At 34.7% G+C, this 22488-nt stretch overlaps 3 protein-coding genes across 5 annotated transcripts; all 3 read left to right on the forward strand.

Moving 5' to 3' along the window:
- Window positions 1-1135: 1135 nt before the first annotated feature.
- Zip42C.2 (Zinc/iron regulated transporter-related protein 42C.2) lies at window positions 1136-2335 on the forward strand. Its single transcript, XM_018103459.3, has 2 exons — window positions 1136-2099; window positions 2175-2335. The coding sequence occupies exons 1-2, from the start codon at window positions 1190-1192 to the stop codon at window positions 2225-2227; spliced, it is 963 nt and encodes a 320-aa protein (XP_017958948.1). The 5' UTR covers window positions 1136-1189; the 3' UTR covers window positions 2228-2335.
- An 891-nt stretch (window positions 2336-3226) lies between these two features.
- Window positions 3227-4713, forward strand: Zip42C.1 (Zinc/iron regulated transporter-related protein 42C.1). The gene is made up of 2 exons (XM_018105452.3): window positions 3227-4359; window positions 4538-4713. The coding sequence occupies exons 1-2, from the start codon at window positions 3276-3278 to the stop codon at window positions 4576-4578; spliced, it is 1125 nt and encodes a 374-aa protein (XP_017960941.1). The 5' UTR covers window positions 3227-3275; the 3' UTR covers window positions 4579-4713.
- A 1269-nt stretch (window positions 4714-5982) lies between these two features.
- On the forward strand, window positions 5983-22487 carry LOC108654289 (uncharacterized). 3 transcript variants are annotated; one of them, XM_089262626.1, is made up of 2 exons: window positions 5983-7060; window positions 21356-22487. In XM_089262626.1, the coding sequence occupies exon 2, from the start codon at window positions 21765-21767 to the stop codon at window positions 22455-22457; it is 693 nt and encodes a 230-aa protein (XP_089118752.1). In that variant the 5' UTR covers window positions 5983-7060; window positions 21356-21764; the 3' UTR covers window positions 22458-22487. The 3 variants fall into 3 exon arrangements, with proteins under 3 accessions (XP_089118752.1, XP_089118754.1, XP_089118753.1); XM_089262628.1 differs by lacking the exon at window positions 5983-7060 and adding an exon at window positions 11504-11563; XM_089262627.1 differs by lacking the exon at window positions 5983-7060 and adding an exon at window positions 19085-19278.
- The last annotated feature ends 1 nt before the right edge of the window (window position 22488 follows it).

A 22488-nucleotide genomic window follows, 5' to 3' on the forward strand; every position in this document is an offset into this window, starting at 1 on the left:
TAAGCAAGGTAAATGCGGGGAGGCTTTTCGGCTTTTAAAGAAACTTCCGTTGGCAACAACAAAGTCTAGTGAAAATTTCAGTACAATAGCCTCATTGACAGCGTTGAATTATCGAATGTTATTGCTAAATATAGTGATGTGATAAATAATTATCTCATGTTCTGTGTTCTTGGCACTGTAATCTATTTGTTATAGATTATATTCTTTCTCTTTCTATTTCAATGTGGAGATATCAACGTTGTTCAGCTATCGCTACTATTATCGCGTGCATTGATGTAGGCCTTATTTTTCCCCCGCTTTTTGCCATTTGGAAGTTATCAGTCTGAATTTTCATGAAAACAACAAAGGGCTCATGAGGCTCAGCTATTCGGCGCACATGACACGCCCCGCAAATGATATCTCTGCTGAAATTTCAGGTTGGCAACCCATTAGGCTTTGTCAATATGAATTCTAAGTACATTGGGGTACACTTAAAAAAATTAATAAATTACTTGTTTATATTTATTATCTTTTCTTTTCAAATAAATTTTATATTTATTATTATAAAGATTATATTTTGTTTTTTATTGTTAATATTACATAAATATTTTTTTTTATTTAATTATAATGAAATATAAGCATAAATAAATAATTTGTTAAGGTATTTTAAAAACTGCTAATTAAATTTATTTGAGAGAATATTAGGCAAATTTCACCAAAAAAAAATTGCAAAAATGTTTATTATAATTTTTAAAAAATTTTATTAATATATATATTTTTATTTCATTTTTTTGCAGAACGGGTATTTATAAAAAATAACAAATATTTTTTAAATATAAACCCCTTTTTAAATTTAAATATTATATACATTTGTATTATTTTTTTTTTTTTTATTAATCAATTGGTTTAATAATGTTTTAAAAAAAATATTTACATTATAAATATAGAAAACCTTTTTCAGACAATTTCTTAGGGCCTCTGCGCAACTTTCGGCTGTAGCGTACGCAAATTAATAAGTAGCCAACTAGTTAAAGCCTTTTTATTTAGACAATACTTATGGGCTTTAAGATATAAGTCAAGTTAAGTAACGAAAAAGAAAAATGGCTTGATATCTACAATAAGATATATAGATAGGTAGAAATGGTATATAAAGTATGCGATGTTGGAGGCAATTTCCAATTAGAGTTCATATTCGATTAGAGCCATCACGATGAACGATCACAACCTGCTGGTGGCGAAAATTGTGGTGATTGTGGTGCTGTTGGTGGTCACATTGATATTTTGCTTTCTGCCCTATATACTGAATCGTTGGTTCAAATGGACACAGCGGGAGAAGAGCAATGCACGCGAATTTCTGGCTGTACTTTGCCTGTTGAATTTCGGTGGCGGTGTCCTGATAGCCACAACTTTTATACACATCCTGCCGGCGGTTGTTGGCGTTGTGAGTGCCTTGCAGAAGTGTGAGATGTTGGCCACGACGCCCTTCGCCCTGCCCGAGATGCTCATGTGCACCGGTTTCTTTCTGATGTACGCAATCGAGGAGCTGATGTACTTCATTGTGGGCAGGCGGCAGGAGCGCAAGCAGAAGGCCATGCAGGAGGCGCTGCAGGTGGCCATGGAGCAGGTAACCGAACCGGAGGAGAAAGTCGATCTCGAGTTGGGCGCACAAGTCGAGCCGGAGCAGCCAAACTGGCTGCGTGGCTTGGGCATCATCGTGGCCCTCTCCCTACACGAACTCTTTGGCGGCATGGCCATCGGGCTGGAGGAGACCGTGGATACGGTGTGGTTCATGTGCGCTGCCATTGCCGTCCACAAGCTGGTCCTGGCCTTCTGCATCGGCATGGAGATTATGATGGCCCATACGCGTTGGCTCATTGCTGTCATCTATCTGATTGTCTTCTCCATCGTCACGCCCATCGGCGTCGGCATTGGCATTGCCATCACAGAGAACACCAGTGCGAATCACCCGAGCATTCCAGCGGGCATCCTGCAGGGCATCGCCTGCGGCACACTGCTCTACGTGGTCTACTTTGAGATTGTGGCCAAGAATCACGCCGGCTGGCGCATATTCCTCTGCTCCCTGGGTGGATTTCTGCTCATGTTTGGCTTGCAAATCGGAGGTGAGCGTGATTCTGATTGAAATTTCATTTATATATGTCTATTTTATATGTTTTTTTCTTTTTTCTCTTTAACAGTTGTTGAAGCGGCTGGAAAATCTGCATTTGTTTGTCCCTCGGCCAAGAGTTGAAATAATGTGCTAATGCGTTCTTCAAATTGAAGAAATTACTTTAATCGAGATCCTTTAAAATCACAGCTTCAAAATTGAAGCAAAGAAAATTTATTTAAATTTAATCGACCAAAAGAAAAATGAAAAAAAAAGCTTGATTTATAAATTAATATTTAGTTAAGCCCCGTGAACTGTATCAACAGGCCATAATAGACTTCTGAACCCCTCTATAACGATTTTAATTAAATCTTTTAAAGCATTCATAATTTAAGCTGATAAAAGTGAAATTAAGTGAAAATTAAATTAAATCAACCAACTTAGGTCAAATTAAAAATGCTAAAAATAACACACACATAATTGATGTTTTTATTTTATAAATAAAAAATATATTATAATGTCAATAGAAGACATTAAATTTCATTGCAGCGAATGTCTGCATTAAAAAAATTATACGTATATAAAATTCTTAACAAAATCATTTCATTTTATCTAATCTGCAAAATATATAGTCTTAAGATATTAATATTTTAGTTTATTAAATTTTGATCAGTGTAGCAAATGTCTGTCCATAGTCTGCTACAAAAATACATATACACATTTTTATGTACATTTTTTTAACAATTGCTACACTGAGCAAAACTTAACATGCCGAACAAATATCTATATTATGTTTATTATTTTAAAAAATTTTATATACATATTCAACAATTTATGTTTTTTGAAAATAAAACACATTAAATTTTGCGCAGTGTAGCGGATGTCTGTCAATAGTCTTCCTAAAGTAGATCAAAATATATCATTCTTATCAAAAAAATTAAAATTTCAATATTATTTTAAGCAATTAAATTTAAAATGTTACATAAAAAAGTAAAAAAAAATATATTAAATACGGTCAAAAAAAGTCGGAAAGTACGAATACTTAATCTATTTCCCAGGCGATCAGAATTTCTGGTGTCAATCAGTGCTCGAATATATGAGATTTATGGCCGGGCTGATAGGCAAGGGTATATAAGTGGTTGCTTTGGTAGCAATTCGTTTGCACTTGTCGCTTGCAGTCGGTGGTGCGAAGATGTTCGAGAAACAAATGCCGCTGGTGGTGCCAACAACCACAGCTAAGGTCATGGAAGTACTGGATGTGAGTTCGACGGCGGCAACAGCTACGGGGGATCGGCATGCGTTGCTTGTGGCCAAAATTGTGGCTATGGTGGTGCTGATTGTGGTTACGGTGATCTGCGGCAGTTTACCTTATATGCTGGATCGCTGCCTAAAATGGACCAAAAAGGATCCCGAAGAGACGCGCTCTTCGACTGCGGTGCGTTGCCTGCTCTACTTTGGTGGTGGTGTTCTCTTTTGCACCACATTCCTGCACATGCTGCCGGAGGTGATCGAAACGGTGGAGCTACTGCAGCATTGTGGCATATTGGCCGACACGCCCTTTGCCCTGACCGAAATGCTGATGTGCACGGGATTCTTTCTGATGTACGCTCTGGATGAGGTGATGCATGTGGTGATGCAGCATCATCAGCAGAAGCTGAGCAGAAAGGAGTCGCTGGCCAGCCAGGCCTTCGTGCGTGGCCACAGCATAAGGCATAGCGTATTGCTGACAGGACGCAAACCGGATGACGTGGAGCCAATTACAGAGGAGCATCAGCCGTGCGATCACGGGCTGCCGCCAAAGAATGGACATGGTCACAGTCACATGCCAGTGGACACGGATGGCTCCTCGATGCGTGGATTGGGCATTATCTTGGCCTTGTCCCTGCACGAGTTGTTCGAGGGCATGGCCATCGGCCTGGAGGGCACTGTGGGAACAGTGTGGTTTATGTTTGGCGCCGTGGCCGCTCACAAGCTGGTACTGGCCTTCTGTGTGGGCATGGAGCTGCTGGTGGCTAGAACTCGCGCCTACCTGGCCATCATCTACCTCATAACGTTCTCGATTGTGACGCCAATCGGCATTGGTATCGGCATCGCCATCAGCCAGCAGTCGAATGGGAATCAGACGAATGTTCCTTCTGGCATCCTGCAGGGCATTGCCTCCGGCACGTTGCTCTACGTGGTGTTCTTTGAGATTCTCACTCAGAGCCATGCGGGCTGGCGGGCCTACTTGGCTGCTCTGGCGGGCTTTGCTTTAATGTTTGGACTGCAAATACTTTGTAAGTGAAATGATAAGCCGACAATTCCGCTATTGGCTTTTGATTGACATACGCATGCCCTGTGGTTATCATTTGATATTTGATTGATGTTTTCTAAACCAATGGCATTAATGACATTTACTGCAAATGCAGAAGGATTTTATTCAATCGCTTTAATGCTCTTTATTATCTCTTGCAGCTGACGAAGCGGAAGGTGCTGATAGCGACTCGTGTTACTAGAGAGGGCTCCAAGTTGACTGGATTATATTTACCTAGCTATAATTAGCAATTTTACTTAATATGTGTTAGCAATAATTCATTACCGTTTAATTAATGTTCGAGTAGCATTAAACACATACATACATATATATATAAACAATAAATAATATATTCAACTCGACTAATCTCACTTTGATTTCAAACTGCGCGCTTTACAGCCTTTTTTTCAATATACTTTATATGTACACACTGTCTATCAGCTGTTTATTTAACAGAGCCTTCACAAACATGGTAAAATTATAAGAGAGAGAACAGCGGCGCTCATTGAATATTAAAATAACTGTTATAAACGTAATTTGAAATGTTTAATATGTAAAATGAATAATAATGAATTTATTTGCATAACTTAAGTAGAACAAAAACTTGTATTATGTACTCAAGTACTTAAGTATAATTATGTTATTTATTATCGTTATATATGTATTTACTGCTTATGGGCGTTTTGCATTCGCTACAGCAAGCAAAAACAAATAGCTCATAAAACAACACTACGAAGAAGTATCCACTTTAAATCGCCCTTTGCTTTGATCTTGGAGTGCAAAGAAAAACAAAAATATGTATAAAAGGAAGCCAACAATGTAGCTGTTTTTATTGTGCATTCTCTCGTACATATGTATGTACACATATATACATACATATGTACATATATCAACTGCAAAGGTCAGCAATTTGTAACTGCAATAAGCATTGTGTACTGTGACGTCCCCTTTGAAAGGACTTTCAGGACATTCGGCATTAAGCTGTGACATCATACGCATCAAAACAAACTCAATCCTCATTTTATCCTCCTCATTTTCACAAAGATAATATTTATGCAAATGGTTGGCAAAGAACACAACAGCTTAGGACTATAGAGAAAAAACAGACTGCTCACTATATTTACTTTTTGTTACTATTACTAATTAATTATTATTAACTTACCAATATAAAGAAAATATACTGAAACAAAATCTATTGGTTTGTAAAACATATAAACCTTCAATAATTTTAAATGATCATTTGATTCACTTTCACATATGTACAAAGCTGATTATCTTTAATACAAAACAAAGTTTATCATATAAATCGCTGCACTGATACCGTCGTAAAAGCCGCGAAAATCAAAATGAATAAAAAAAGGCACACACATACGTGTACATATGTATGTATGAATATAAATCCTCCTACAGAGGCTGCAAGAGAATAGGAAAAGAATGAAAAGAGTTGAGGGCAACATAAGAAGCATGCATAGAAATGAAATAAAAGCTCGTGAGCTATGCGGCATCTCTAGTGCCATGTTTTTAAGTTACTCAGAGAGTGAAACAGTTTACAGTGCATTGTGAGTCGAACAGCAAGTAAGCAGCTACATTTGAGTATAACATGGCGCTAACAGCGCTGCGCTCAGAACAGTTTATAGTGGCAGCGATGAACGGTCGTGTGTGCGGAATAAAGTAAATTTAAAACAACCTAAAGAAACACTCGTAGAGAGTTTGCCCCATTAACTTTCGTGTAGACGTGCTAAGTTATAAATTAAACAAAAATCGTCTGATTTGCTACAGTCCTATTAAAGTCTTCCCAATAAATTTGGTGCGAGTGAATTAAAAAGTTGTACGTGACTCCGTTTTTCCCTCTCGCACTTTATGTGCGTTTGTATGTGTGACTCTGCGTAACTGTGCCTGTGTGCGTGTATGAGTGCCTGTGGGTGCATTTGTTTATTCCTACCGCCAAATACGATTTCTTACTAGAACTTGCCACGCGCTGCGTTGCTGGGCGGTGCTGTCATTACCCCACCCACCCCTCATTAGTACATTGTGCAAAAAGAAAAAAAAAACGGAAAGAAAATCGAAACTCCCGCACTTTAACTGGATGATGAGTAGTCGGAACAACGACGAAACGAAAACAAAAACAACGGTACACAAAGGAAAATGAATTGAAGCAAAGCAAGAAATTACGATTAAATGCTTGACACGAATATTTATTCAAAATAGACCAAACACTTTGTATATATGTATGAGTGTGTGTGTATGTTTTGTACTTTTACATAACGAAAAACGCGTCGCACAAAATTGAAAATAACTGTTGACCAAATTGTTGAGCAATTTGTATACAAACGATAAAAAAAAATAAACGAAATCACGACGAGCTAAATCCAATTTGAGCTTAAACTTAACTGTAAACATTTTGTGCACATTGTTTTGAAGTTTTGCGCCCACTGTGCCGAACTGTAAACATTTTTAAGAGTCAAATATATAAAAGTGCTTTAAATTTTGTTCATATAAAGACTGGATGTTTAAAAATAAGGAAAGAAATCGTTGTCATTTGACCTAAAATGTAAACTGTTTAAGTTTACAAATTGTACAATAACAATAAAAGCAACAACAACAACAACAACTACAATGGTTGTAATATAGCTAATAAGCCATTCACGGACTCGACAAACGAATTGAACTTGATTTGAAAACAGGTGCGTAAACAGTATGTTTCTCTTAACTCTTAAATAAATATTCAGTGATAAATACCAATAACTAGGTTAAACACTTGCTTTCATGAAAATACTAAAAAAAAAACACTCCCAGTATATTTATTTGATTGTAGTGTTCTAGTATATTTAGTATATTCATATGTAGCAAAATGTTTTGAAATATACACTGTTTGCTAGCAGAGCTTTTACTGTATATAGATAATGATGTTATATGTTATTGTCTCATTGACCTTCTCTAAAGTATATGAAATACCGCACTTCCATATACATAAATAAATAATTGTTTATGCTATCTATAACTAAATATAGCTTATAGATATTTATATATTATGTACATACATTATAGACATATAGCATGATTAATGCTATGCTTTGTCTTGCTAAAATGTCTTTGAAATCATATGTTTGTCGCAATATATATTTTTAGTCATATACTATGGAAAGTAAAAAAAAAAAAAAATGATTTCCATAAATTTGCGTCATTGCCGCCTCGTGTGCTCTAAAAAATATGATTTTCCTACAACGCAAATTAGAAAATTAAAATGATTTCTTAAAATAAAAGAAAATAAAAACATTTAGTCTGGACTTTTGTCTATATCGAACTCCAGTTCGAAATTCATCATTGTTTACAAGCGAAATTTTATAAATGCGAACTACTTACCGTATTATTGCTGATAAGACAACACTAAAATATAGATATAAAACCAGTGACATAGCCGTACTTAAAGATAAGGGAAAATACAATATATAACAATTATGTAATAATAAATGTAAATATATATTATTTCCTCTTTTGCTCACGTAAAGTCAGCTTAGTCTGTCTAAATCAAATCACTTTAGCCTAGTCGAATGCAAACTGATTTAATTAGTAGGCAAAAATTAAGACAAGATTAATTGATTTAGCCGTCAGAGGATACTGGGTCCATCGCTATAAATTTTTGACCGCGACAAAATGTCTGCCATGAAAATTGCGATTTGCAGCAAAAACACAGCTATGGGCCAAGTTATTTGCATAAGTTGGTAAAAGGAAACCGGCTGGCAGACACCCTCACACACACATACACACACTTAGACAAGTCAACACACGCGCCGCCATTTTGTAATGCCTCCTGATGCCCACCATTTGAGTTTGATTGTTTTTGTCTGCTAAACAGGCCGCGTCCCACTGGGTAGCTTTGACCCAACTCAGTGTCAAGTGGCAAAACATATCTAAATATGCAGACACATATACATACATATACTATATACATATATATTGAAAGAGAGAGAGAGATAGACAGAGAGAGATGCATAGCTGTATTGATGGATGGAATTATGTTGATGTGTACATAAATGTCTGATGGTTGCTTACAGACACTTTGATGGTTTCTATGCCTCAGTTTTTCTTGCTTCGGTCTAGCGACAAATTTGATTTAGTGTAATCGAAAACCATTCTTTGGGCCACAGTTTGTCGTTGTCCTTGGCCAAAAGTCTTTGCATTTGGATGTCGTAATGCACTTAAAAGTCAATAACATTTGAAAACTGGCTTCAAGTAAAAGATTAAAAACGAGTTTTATTCTAAGGCAACATGTTTATTTTGTTTGATTTGCTTAGAATGAATTTCAATTTATACTAACTAAAAGGTATATGCACTTGAGAACATTTGCCTCATTTATATTTATATTTCATTATATATATATATTTTTTTTTAAGGTCGAAAAAAATATAAAATTTGTGTGCAGAGAAAAAACAGCTGTTCAGCTGATTACAAAACCGGTAAAGTTTATATATATTCCAAGCAGGATTGAATTTTAGAAATGAGAAAGTCGAAGACATAATACTCTTGCAATCGCATATTATCGAACGGATAGACTGACATTATAATAATAATCAAATGGAATAAAAAATAAAAAGCATTTTAACTAGAGAAAAGCCTAGAAATATTTAAAGTATATAAAAAGAAATATATATAAAATAATATACAAATAATATTGAATATAGAAATATAATATATCTGTATATATATTCTTCACATAAATAGAAAACCAAAACTTTTAGAATAAAATATATTACTTCTATTTGAATATGTTCTCTATATTTCATTTTTCTCTTATATGAATAATTTGTCTCACTTTATGTATCATATGGAGCAAGATAATGATTATACCTGACAATCGAACAATAATAAATTCCAGTGCTCGCTCGCAATGTGTGTCACTGTGAAGAGACAAACAGCTGATAGCTATGTGAATACAATACACACAGACGCACACACACACACACACACAAACAAACAAGCTGACACTCATGCGTACCTGAAACAAGAAAATTTGTATATATATGAAAAAAATCAATAAAGAAATAAACCAAAAACTGGTTCTCAGCAGCCGTGCAATGCATTCAAATGAGCTGCTAATAATGATAATGCTGTGGACTATGATGACGATAATGATGAGGTTGACAATGATAATGATTGTGATATACGCACAAGCTTTAATAACGTTTCACTGAGACTTTAATTTTGTCTGTGCAAACAAATTGTGCAGCGATTTTTCCATGGTCTTTTATTGAGAAATACCCTGCAGCTACATGCGCAGCGGGAAGTCATGCACTAATTAGGTTTGTTAGACCTTTGCACAGGCCGCAGCGAAACAGTCAATGAACTAACTAAAGGTAGACAAGTTTTAATTACTGGAATTTATCTCTCAAGAAATCTTGCTCGTGATATTAAATAAGATAATATCAAACATTTTTGTGCTATAATCCCTAAACTTATCTAATCTAGTGCGTCATCTGTTGTGAATTACGTGAATGCGTATGCAGTAAATTATATTTCCCGTACGTAAGTTAAATATTGCATAATGAGAATAATAAATATAATTAATGAAAAGTTTGTGCTGACATCGCCAACATTCATTTCAAGTGTAAATATTGCATATTGACCTTAAAGCATTAATCAATTATAATTTGTAAGTGATACACTTATAAGTATACCCTGTAATGATTGAATATGGAAATTCAGGGTATACTGCTTCTGTTAATATGCATCAAATACAAAGAAAAAGTGGAAGCAGCAGTTGTCTCATAGAGTAAAATTCCACCTGCCACGCCTTCTCCAACAGCTCAGTAACTGAGCTGAGTTGTTCTATGCTCCATCTGGGCTCAGGGTATAAATTAGTTGCTCACTCCCGACTGCAGCGCTCTGACATGCTACAATTATGAATTTTCATTATTGCACATCAACTTTTCTCATTGTATTGCATAATAAATCATTTCGAATCATGCAATTTCTGAATTAATTGCTGCAACTTTTCAACTCATTTTGCCAGGGCGAAGGACATTCAAACACGAATTTGCCATTGCAGTTGGTTGCAATGAAAACTTTTTCGCCTGGCTTATACGACGATTTCATTGGCGATTATTGGCTTATCAGACGTGCAAAGCGAGCAAAGTGTAAAATTTTCTTTTATACATGAGATGTCAGGCAATGCGGGGAAAAAAAAACAACTCAGAACTGAACTCAATAAAATTAAGATGTAAAGCCAAGATTATATTAAATTAGTATTAATACTAGTGCTGAGAAAAGGCAGAAAATATGTATGTATATATATGCAAATATAGTAATAATTATTATTGCTCTGAAGCACAAAGTTTAATATAAATAAATCAATAACTTATATTGAAAAAAACTATAAAAATAATCTATACGTCTTTATGATATTCATGAATATTTATATATGTATGTATGTATATTCACAATAGCTGAGTTTATGAGCACTTGAAATATTATGCATGACATTTATAATATTACGCTATTTCATTACTCGTTTATATAGGAAAACGAGTAAAAACAAAAAACGATTTCCTCTATTTATAGCTAGTTTAAAATTTGACACGCTGGATAAGACACACTCACTCACAGGCACAATTTATAATTTCAACTGGTAAATTTCCACTGGCAAAGGGAAAACAAAAAGAGCAAACAGTCTTAGTGGTTGAAAACAAAAATAAAAGAGAACCAGAAAGAAACTCTGTAGGGCATTTAGAATATTAAAGACACAGGCAAACGAAACAATGCCAAGATATGGAACTGCACTCCGCATCTCAAGTGGAAGAAGGGAGCGACAGAAAGAGAGGGCTATCCATATAGGGTATGCGGAGAGAGGGTGAGTGTGCAATGGCACACATACGCACACACACATACATATATGCTTCATCAAGTGTGAATGTGTCTGGGCGAAGTATCGAGCCGCTTTGGCAGTCAGTCAGTGATTCGATTTCGAGCCGCGATGTCAGCTGAGAAAACTTTAAGACGACAGCATAAACTTCGTACAATAAATTGAGTTTTACTGTGCTTTTCTACGCACTCTCTCGCTCTCGCTCTGTCTCTCTTCCTCTCGCTCCCTCCTCTGTCAGTCTGTTTTTAATTCAGCCAATAGGTTTTTCTTGTTATTTGCTGCGTAAACAAAGCCAATTTCATCGTCATCGGGTATAGACTTTTGTCAAGTAAGTGAAGCGATTGCGTGTTGATGCGCAGATCAAAACAAAAAGATAAAAAGTAATGTTAGAAGTTTGCCATTGAGACGCAACGACTGCTTAATACTCGTTCAAGGCGCAGTTGGACATTTTTTCGTAAATCAGAAAAGGGAGTTGGTGATAAAAGAAAAAAATACTAAAATTATTATTCTATTTCTTAAAAAACTATAATTTTTGATGAGTTTTTGATAAATAAAACAACATGCCTACATATATTATTATAAAATTATATAATTTTTAGTATGATCAATATAATTTTTTGATAAATTATAATTAAGCGATCCAGTTTTTAACTCTTGATACTGTAGAAGAAATGGATTCATTACTTCTGCTTCGCCAATCTGCACAGTTTATTTATATAACCATATATATTCTATGAAACCTGTCATTCCTTTAACGCTGAGTATGCTTGTTTATATTTGCTTTTGCTCGGGGTATAAAAAGAAAGTTGACAAAACTTGTGCCCAAAATTATTATTATAGCATATCTTGCGTTAACTTATTGACGTAGATTCTTCCATTTTTTTTATTTCTTTGCCCTCCCCTCTTTTGCTTTTGCTGTAATTACATCATATGCCACTTGTCCTTGCCGCTTGGTTTATTCCGAGTCCTTGGTCCTTGTTGGGTTCGTCATGTCTACAGCCTAACGATAATCAAGCCGTCTCGTCACACAGATTGCCAGCGCATGATAAATTTCGAATTTAATGACGACCTTCAAGATGTTATTTAGCTTTAGCTTTAGCTTTTCTGTTTTAGTACCGTTAGCAAAAAACTTGTTCCTCAGCTGCTTGAAGTAAACCTGTTTCAGTCGACAGTTCACTAACACTGTTTGGCCATATTTCAAATGGATTTCACAAATTGACCAATCTATCAATTCAATTTGTTTGAGTTCGATTTAATATTTATGAATGCATTTCCACTTCGTTTGCCTTTCAACTGAATGTAATGTAAATATAATTCAAAATATGCCAATTATTGATTATTTGATTCAATTAAAACGATTCAAGCTGAGTGAAGCGCATAAATGGCAAAGAAATGAAAACATTTTATGTGGTTCATGAATTGTTTGATAATATTTACCATCGTGATTTATGCTGTTGGCATGCTCTTTGTTTATATGTGTATAACTGTGATAATAATAAATGGAAAGAGATAAGAGTATATATGAATTTTAATTGACCATCTAAGGTTCACTAGGAATCAAAGATTTCTTTAAATGCATTAGCTTGTATATTTAAAAATTTTGTTAAAATATATAAACATTTTAGAATACTTAAATATGACTATAGCAGCAACTTTATTTTTTCACAAGCTATAGAGTCGTAAATACCTTTTTGAATGCGCTGAGCTATATATTATATTTACCTATATTATATATTATATATACCTTTATACATATTTATATGGCAAAGGAAAAATTGCAAATGAAATATTATGTAAATTTTACAGTTCAGCTGGGCGCATTTGCATTTTAGCTAATTGCAATTTTGAGTTTAACCTTTAAACTCCCCAGACGTGCATGTCAGAATATACAAAACAGAAAAAAAGAAAAAAGTACACATAAAAAGAAAAGGTAACCGTAAACTTAATGCGACCCTTAGAGATGTTTGGCCTTGAAACTGCGAGGGTCTGAACATCAAATGTTTAAAATATAAAAAAAATACATAAAACGAAAAAATAAATTAGAGTAGCAGTAAAAGCTCTCACAAATATTGCAGAGAGAAATAGAGATAGATAGAATATAATGAATTTTAATTTAAATAATATATTTATATATAATATTTAATAGCTAAGTCTTTTCTGGAAATTGTGCAGAGCTGAGCTTCAAATATTTATGTAAAACTTGAATTAAAAATTGTTTAAGGTAGCAGAAAAATATTTTAAATTTTTATATGAATATATAGAAAAACATATAGAAAATAATGAATTTTAATATTTAAACAATGTATTGCTAAGCTCTAATAATATAGTTTGCATACATAGAGCAGCATGAAAAGGGTATCTACTTTGCTTTCCACACTCTCATCTAGCATAAATGGAAATTTTTGGATGACTTCATGAACAGGCAATGCAAATATCTTAGCATAGCAGCCAATTTGAAAGCCAATACGAGTGCCGGGGACATGGCCTGTATCAAAGTTAGCCATTTGTCATGCAGGAACAAGGCCAACGAAATCACAAAAAAGAAAAAAAAAATGAATCTGGAGAGAAAAATCTGAAAAGCAAATCTCATTTTATATGCACAGTATATGGGTATATGTATGCATGAACGAGCACACAGAGCCGTGCACACACACACACACATACAAGCACACAGACATACATATATATATGTAGGCAAATATGCTTGTCTGTATGTATGCAAAAATCAATATTAACCACATTTTGCATGCGTCCGCATGGCCGCAAAACTTTGTCAAGTTTAAGGCGAAAAACATAAATTATCCTTTAGCACACACTCTCCGTCTTCTTCTCACTTCACCCCTCTCTCTCTCTCTCTATCTCGGACTACTGCTCTCATTTCCTGCACTTTATTGTGGCTATTTGTCAGTGTTGCAAAACGCAGCGTCAGCCGAATAACATCAAAGCGAAGCCACCAATCTATGTGTGTGAATGTTTTTGTGTGTGTGTGTGTGTGGCTTTTTGTTTGTTGTGCGCATTTGACTTTGCCACAGTGACACCTTTTCTCTCCATGCACTTGTTTGTCTGTCACTTAGACACAGACACACGCACACGTACACACTCACACATTTATATATATTTTTACTGCAGCAAGTTTCAAGGAGCCGCACTATAAAAACTTTGCTGGCATTGCATGCTGAAGGCTGGCTAAGTCTGTGGCATGTGGCATGTGGCATGTAGCTGTCAGCTAGCTGCACTTGCAAAAGCAAGCAAATGCAACATTGCATTAAAGTCCTCTTATGAGCTTAATATATATGTGTATGTATATGTATAAAGGATGTTATGTTAGGGGAGAAGCCAAGGACTGTATTTCCTGAATGCGCTTTGGAAATTAATTGCATGCTACTTGAATTCTAATTAGTGAATTTACAAACCAATTAAAAAACTGTGAAAATATGAAACTTGAATGAAACAAAAAATATATATAATAATAATAAATAAAGAGCGATTTATCTAGGTAAAGAGCGTGCCATTAGGACTCATAGAAACCGACTAAAGTAATGAGCTGATTGATTTGATAAAAAATACATTAAGTGCAGGCAAACTAAAAATCGATTAGAATATTAAAACGATATCGATTTAGTTCAAGTAAATATTCAAAGAGGAATACAAAAAGAGAGAGTAAAGCGAATCAACATTATTTTTCTAAAATAAAGCTCTTATATAACTCAAGTATTTGATCCTAGCTTAGATTATAGACCCAAGACCCACTTTGCATAAACATTTCGAGGCAGCGCCTTGCTACGCATATGCAAAACTTGATTGGAGCTTTAAGGATAGGCAAATATTTGCATAGCTTAGCTGAGCAATCGGCACGAATTGGCTTTAAGTCCGTCTCTTTTGGTAAATCCTTTAGCATTTCAGCATCAGATATCTTTAATATAAATCGAAATACAATAAAAACTCTATTTTATACTATATACTATTTACTGTACACGATATATCACGTTTCCTTATGGAGTTCCGCTAACAAATCGACATTTAATTCCATAATGCTGTTGCTATGCTGTTCAGCTATGCTTTAATACTCAATTTACATTTGTAAACGAGTAACCGCAAATCAATTAATTGCTAACTGCATTTGAAATACATTTAGTATCGGGTTTACTTGCTAGGTTTCTGACAGCCATCAATTAGACGGACCACAGCAATTAAGCAGTCAGCAAATAGCTGTGTAAAATGCGACAGCTTAAGAGACAGAGAGAGAGAGAGAGAGTGAGAGAGAGAGAGAGAGAGAGAGACACATAGAAAACCCAATCTTAGCCTTTGGCCAGTGAATCCATTCATAACATTTGAGGCGTGCAAAGCTAACTGACAGCTGTTCAACTGGATTATTTACACGCCTTCATGGGCGGGGAACGAGATTGGGGGCGTATGTAAATTAATTGCTTCAGCGGCTGTGCACTTTTGTTTATATTATTGTTAAGCTAAAGAAGTTTAGCATTTGTATTAGGTTTCCTGTTGACTAAGAGGGGGAGGATTTTAGGATTAAAGACATATTTTGAATATATTTATTAGATAAAGTTGAGATCAGACTTGGTTTTTTATATGAAAACTTCGTTTTTTTTCGCTTTCTACTAGGACACATTATAAATTATCATTAAAATACATACATTTCTGTAAATTACGGTTTGCTGATTGAGTTTTCTTAACTCTCTATCGCCTTTAACTACTCTTAGCTAATATACAAAATTTAATATTCTAGAGCTTTCCAATTTCGTTTCATATCTCAGATCTCAGATCTCAAATTGAAGAGGAATCGAATTAGCTAACAATTGATTCAATTAGTTTCCAATTCTTTAGCACAAACAATGGAAATCAATTTTATTTCTATTTCTGCATAATAACAATTATAATAACAATAACAATTGATATTTATTGCGAATCAACAATGACATGAGACTTCGTGTTTACTTACTTTTTGGATCTCAAATTCAAAATCTCTAATTGGCAGTGTAAATACGAATATGCCGTAGAATGACTGTGCCTAGAACTATATGATATTGGCCCAGTTTTGAGTTTCGATATCAGATGACATTTCGTCTATCACAATGAGACATCATAATGCCCAAATAAAACTGGCGTAGGTCAGCATCAAACCACTTTTAATTGGTATGAAACCAACACGAATACCAACCAACTGACATTCATAAGTGGTTTTATAATGCTCGATTAGCTCTGGTAATTAAAACATTTAATTACTCGGCATATAAAATTATTTTTACACTTATCAGGCATTTTAGGTTTATCACTGAAAGTTCATAAAACTAATCTGAGCATAATTAAAAAAAAACAAGTAAGAAAGCTCTAGTCGAGACTGCTCGACTACGAGATCCCCTGAACCCTACAAGCAACTGATATTTCAATAATAACCACACACGCACTCATGCAAACAAATACACGCACACACACACACTCACATACACAGGCGATTGCGCTTGGGTTGCGCTGCAGTGTTGGCAATATTAGGAGAACTTATTTGTTGAATAATTTAATTTCTAGACGTACGATCGTAATGAAACTTTCAGAACGTATTCATATTGTTTAAATGTATGTGTATACCGAAGCACAAGTCTCTAGTATTTGATATACGACTTTTACAAAGATTAGGGCGAGGGGGTGGATTTGGGGGTGGGGGGTAAATTTTAACAAAAACCGAAATTGTATGACATGCGTCTTAATATACATTTTAAATTTGGAGACTCTAGCTTGAAAGATGTAGGAGATATAATTTTTAAACTGATCTTCGATAAGGTTTTTTATCGATAAAAAAGTATCGGAATGAGTTATCGTTTTTTAGTGATAAACTCGATATCCGCGTGATATATACGGACATTTTAAAAAAAAGTTGAAGTCTCTAGCTCTTGTATCTTCTGAAATCGACGCGTTCAAACATACGGACAGACGGACGGACGGACGGACGGACGGACGGACGGACGGACAGACAGACGGACAGGGCTAAATCGACTCAGCTCGTCGCCCTGATCAAGAATATATATACTTTGTGGGGTCTGCCACGCCTCCTTCTGCCTGTTACATACATTTTAACAAAACCATTATACCCTGATTTCCCATTTTCAATGGGTTCAGGGTATAAAAAGTACTACATGTGCCTAGCTATTGCTCTTTCTCTGTTTGACACTAATTAGTTAGTTGAACTAACTGCAATTAAGGGTCATTCGATGCAAGAGTAAATCTAAATGTAAATTTTTTTGTCATTTTACTTATATACATTTGTTAAATATTAGTTGGATAATGTAATGTACAAATACAAAATGAGATGCGCCTAGAAAAATAGTTCCTTACTAGTTATATACATATATATATTAATTACTTAAATTCATAAGGAATAAATTCGTTCCCATTTAGCTAAACCCGTTTAGAGTTGTAAGTGTTAGTAGGCCCTACAAACCGTATTAAATATTCATTTATATTTATGAATTCCAATGTTAAAGCACGTTTTTAATTAACATATCCGACTATATATTGAAAACGAGACTCGACTTAAAACTTGTTAGGCTAATTAATGCTTTCAACAAAGCATGTAACAGATCTCTAGTAGGGAATACACGACTATGAAATACCCTGAACACTTGGCACAATTGCTATAGCAATCGTTCTACTCTTCTTTTATACATAGATAACTAATATATAGATAAATTCTGTCTACAAGAACTTCTCTAATGGGAACAGCAAATGCCAAATACCAGATTAGGTCTTCAACTACGCAAAGGTTGCCTTTTAATTATCAACTTTGAATAACCACATATATGTAGTTTAGCAAATGCACCAGATAATAAAGAAGGTCGCTCGCTCTGATACAGAACTATCGCATATGCTAGTAGTATAACAATAGGATTAGAGCAGAATACAAATATACTATGTATATTTGATTTAAGTAATACTTAAGTCAATTTTGTAAATAAATATATGTATGTGCATATGTGTGAGCATTATAATTTACGCACGACAGTCGGCAACCGAAATGAGCAGAGGAAACATGTAAAAATGTGCGACAAGAGGCGTGGGCGACTATGAAATACCCTAGGGTAAAGATGAACTAGGCTGGAAAATAATGAGAATTTTTTTGTTGAATATAAAAAATTATAATGGGAATGCACATTAATTTATATATTAATATTTTGTATAAAAAAATCTATTCAGGTTTGTTTAGGAGATAGAAGAGGTGCAAAATCTTAGGCCAATTGCTATATAAGAAAATACCTAAATATATTTATTTATTTATACAAATATTTCCTTGTATAATCTAGATACCCTATATAGCCGTGCGGCCTAGGGTATTTGCAAATAAAAGAGAAACCCATAACAAAAGGCTGACTACTTGACAGCCATCGCGACGGGGATGTCAAGTGGCCGCGTGTGGGGCAGGTAGTGCGATAACTGCACAAATACAAATGCAGCAAATATATAAGTATACATATATATATATATATATAGAGAGAGAGACATTTGAGTATGTGTACATTCGTAGTACTCGTATGTCCGAGACTTGCTGATAAGAAATTTATTAGATTAAAGCAAAAACGATTGCCGCGATTACAGACGCGACATCGTCCCGGCCCCGCCGCCGGCGCCTTTGTCTCGGTTTTTATTTCATTCTGTTTTCTGTTCTTTTCCCGATTTGTTTCGTCTTTCTGCACGAGGCTTTCATCACCGAATCTTTGCGAGCTCATTTATTAGTCTGCCAGGCGACGAGCCACTGAACTGTTTGTCGGCCGCTTTAGTCGGACTAATCCAATAGCCTAAGAAAACTATAAGCTCTAGCAGTTATACGCGTCGTGATGCTAGTTTTCGAACATGTGCCTTAAAGAGTTTCATAAGATTTCGTCGCTCAACATGATAACTTTACTTCACTTTAAATATAAAGTTTAAAATTTAAATGAAAAGTGAAATCGCATAAAGCGTTGCATACGAAAGGGCGCAGCAAAGGCTTCGAAATGGCTTTAAATGGGTTTTTCGGTTTACACGTAATGCCTACATAAGGTAAAATATTTTTCTTTTTTTTTCTTTACAAAAATTTAACAATTAAAACTAGTTTCCGTTTAGTTAAAAGTGATTTTTAATATAAATTTAATTGAAAACATTTGGGTGATTAAATGTGATAAAGAAAAAGAATTATGAATTTACGTGAAAGAAATTATGAATAAGGAACCTGTGAATATAATTGTGGGAAATTTCAAATTAAAAAAAAGAGTATAAAATAAACAAATAAATTGAATAAAATGCAACTTAAATTCACTTACATAATTTTTCTACAATTTTGTCTTAATAAATAAAATTAAAATAAATAAATAAATAAAAATTAAAAAATAAAATCAAAAATAAAAGATGAACGAAAAAATATTTAAATTTAATAAGAATTACTTGTGGATTAGAAATATTTAGTAAAATTGTACAGCTATTTGCTGTCTATCTTTCCTAAACACATTTATCAACCAAAGACAATATATGATCAAAGTTAAAGTGATTTGTTATTATATATGCACTAAAATATGAATTCTGAACAACTGCCATAAAATAGACACACTTATATCATTATTATTATATATAAGTTGTAAGTCGCATTACAAACGTCGTATGCCTGTGGCTGCCAGATAAGAAATGTTAATTGATTATTCAGATTTTTCATAGTGAAAGTCATTGAGGTTTTGTTGGTTACAAGACATTCGGGGCTCTCGTGTCGTAGACATTGTAATTGAAATGAAACGTAATCCCTCTTATCATCCGTTGCATATAGTAAGCACTGTTGCCAAATCATATCATAAAGATAGTAATCTTAACGTACACACATATACATATATTAATAAGTGTATATATATATGTGTGTGTGTGTTATCAAGTCGTCAAGACTCAAACTGACATTTGATAAGCAAAAATAGTTTACTGAGAGTTCGCATTAGCCATTTTAGCTAAGCTCTCAAGTCTCATTAAATAGAAATGCGTCGCCTGTTGTTTACACTGTCTATGAATCTATGTATGTGTGTGTGTATATGTTTGTTTGCATATACTTTTATTTTCCGTATATAATTAAATGCAGCGCCTATCGAGCATTGAACTTGGCAGCGTCGGCCAAGCAATCGACAACAAATCAATTGGGTGCGCCACTCTCTCTCTGTCTCTCTCTCTCTCACTCTCTCTTTCTTTCTCGCTCGCTCATGATAACTGCACTTTTGAGTTAATTGCAAAATTTGTATTATTTTTAGAGTTCCAAGTCGACTTTGTTTTCGTTATAAACCCAAATAAAAAATGCGTACATTTTTTATTTTATGATGGAAAAATATAAAAAAAAAAAAATAAATAAAATAAAGTAGGTCAACTATAATCTTTATATGTTTTTAGACTATTTTAAGAAATTTTGTAGAAGCTTTTATCATTTATATTAGTTGAAGGACTTAATGTGCTTTTGAAAGCTGTTTTTTTGTTTTTATTAATCTATAGATGTACACAAGATTTTAGTAAAGCATTAATCAATATTTAAAGCTGTTTGCAATTAAATATATTTATTTATATATTTTATCTGTAATTTTTAGTGCACTTTATTGTAGAAAATTATTTCCATTAAATAATTTAAAGAAATAGAATATTATAGGCAAAACTTTAGTCATGCCTAAAGCTTTACTAATGCTAAAATAAAACATGCTAGGAAAATACATACATATATATCGGCGCTCAGTGTAGACACGCCCACACAGTTGCGCCGAAGCCTGCGACAATTGTTATTCTGGATTTTATGTGCAAGGGGCGTGATGAGCTGCAACTAGAGCCACTAAAGCAGTCTATAGCTAGACGAAAATATTTGTCAATGGCTTGCGAAAATTGGAGCTCACATTGTTGGCCAATTTACAAGATGCTGCGAGATTTATTTGAGGCATTGTGTCAGCTGTGGCTGCGGCTTTTGTGCTAAACAGTTTTTTTTATTGCATGCTAAATGATGGGATATATGATATATGGTATTATGGCAGATATATGGGGGCGCTTGGCGCCTGTCAATTTGGCAACATTATAAACAAAACCCAAGCTAATTTTGTCTTCTATTCTCCTTCTCAATCTCTCATTGCAGCATTGTCTGTGGCATCAGCTGCTAATCGACTACAACAACAAACATAAATCATCATCAACGGACAGCAACTGACACCAACCATCAGCTGGAATAGTGTGAGCTGGTAGCTATTGTGATTGAGCTGCAAACAAGCGAACGCATTAATCATACGCCGTGTGCGCCATAGATTTGAAGCAGCCCTGTGAGAAGTGTCCGAAAACGAAATATGTTTGCGAAAAAGCCGCACAATGCGCCGCGCACTTGACACGCGTTGAGTTACCGTTAGCGTGTACAACAGTACAATACAGTTAAGCGTTCGATCGATCGAATTGCTCCAGCTTTATCTGCATAATTTATTTTGATTTCCTTTCCGTTCGTTTCGTTCGCTTAGTTTTCTTCATTCGATTGATTTGTGCATTCGAAGTGCCGCATGTACGTGTCCGGGCTAAAAACGTTTACGGGCAGCTACAACTGCAACAACAACAACAGCAACAATAGCAATTGCAATTATAAACAGAGAGGCAGCCAATTTGATTTGCGGCCAAAATTTGCTCAATTTGTGTTTTCCTGTTGGTCAGTGTTAAAAACGTTAACGTTCTTAATGAATGTGTTTCGGTTAAAGCCGCTTTATCGTGCCACTAAAAAGACAACAACAACAACAGCAACACCAATAGCAACGTCAGCAATCGTAACAACAACAACAACAGCCCCAACTAAAAAGCCAAAGAGCAGCAACAACAAAAACTCCTCCACCTCCTCCTCCGCTTCGTCCACAGTTAGAACAACTTTTGATAATAGCAACAACAACAATCCGCGCACTTACAACAACAGCAGCAAATCGAATAAAGTGTTTCTACATTATATACCACGCGATCCGCGTCTAAGAATTTTCAATAGAACCGCCACGCTGTATAAACACTTGGCCCAATCCAAACGCACTTTAAGCGAATTGAATATAACTGAAGATCTGTGTAATTATGGTGAATTAATTGGCGGCCCTGGTAGTGCAAGTGACAACAACAACAACAACAACAATAATAACAATAACTGTAACAATTACAATCAGCAACAATATTACTATAGCAACAACAACAATAATCAACAGTTGAAATTTCAAGGCTAATTATTCAAGTTTCGAAAAAAAAAAAAATTAT

This window comes from Drosophila navojoa, chromosome 5 (genome assembly GCF_054131105.1).
Source record: "Drosophila navojoa isolate 15081-1374.11 chromosome 5, UAZ_NAV_1.0, whole genome shotgun sequence".
Lineage (NCBI taxonomy): Eukaryota > Metazoa > Arthropoda > Insecta > Diptera > Drosophilidae > Drosophila > Drosophila navojoa.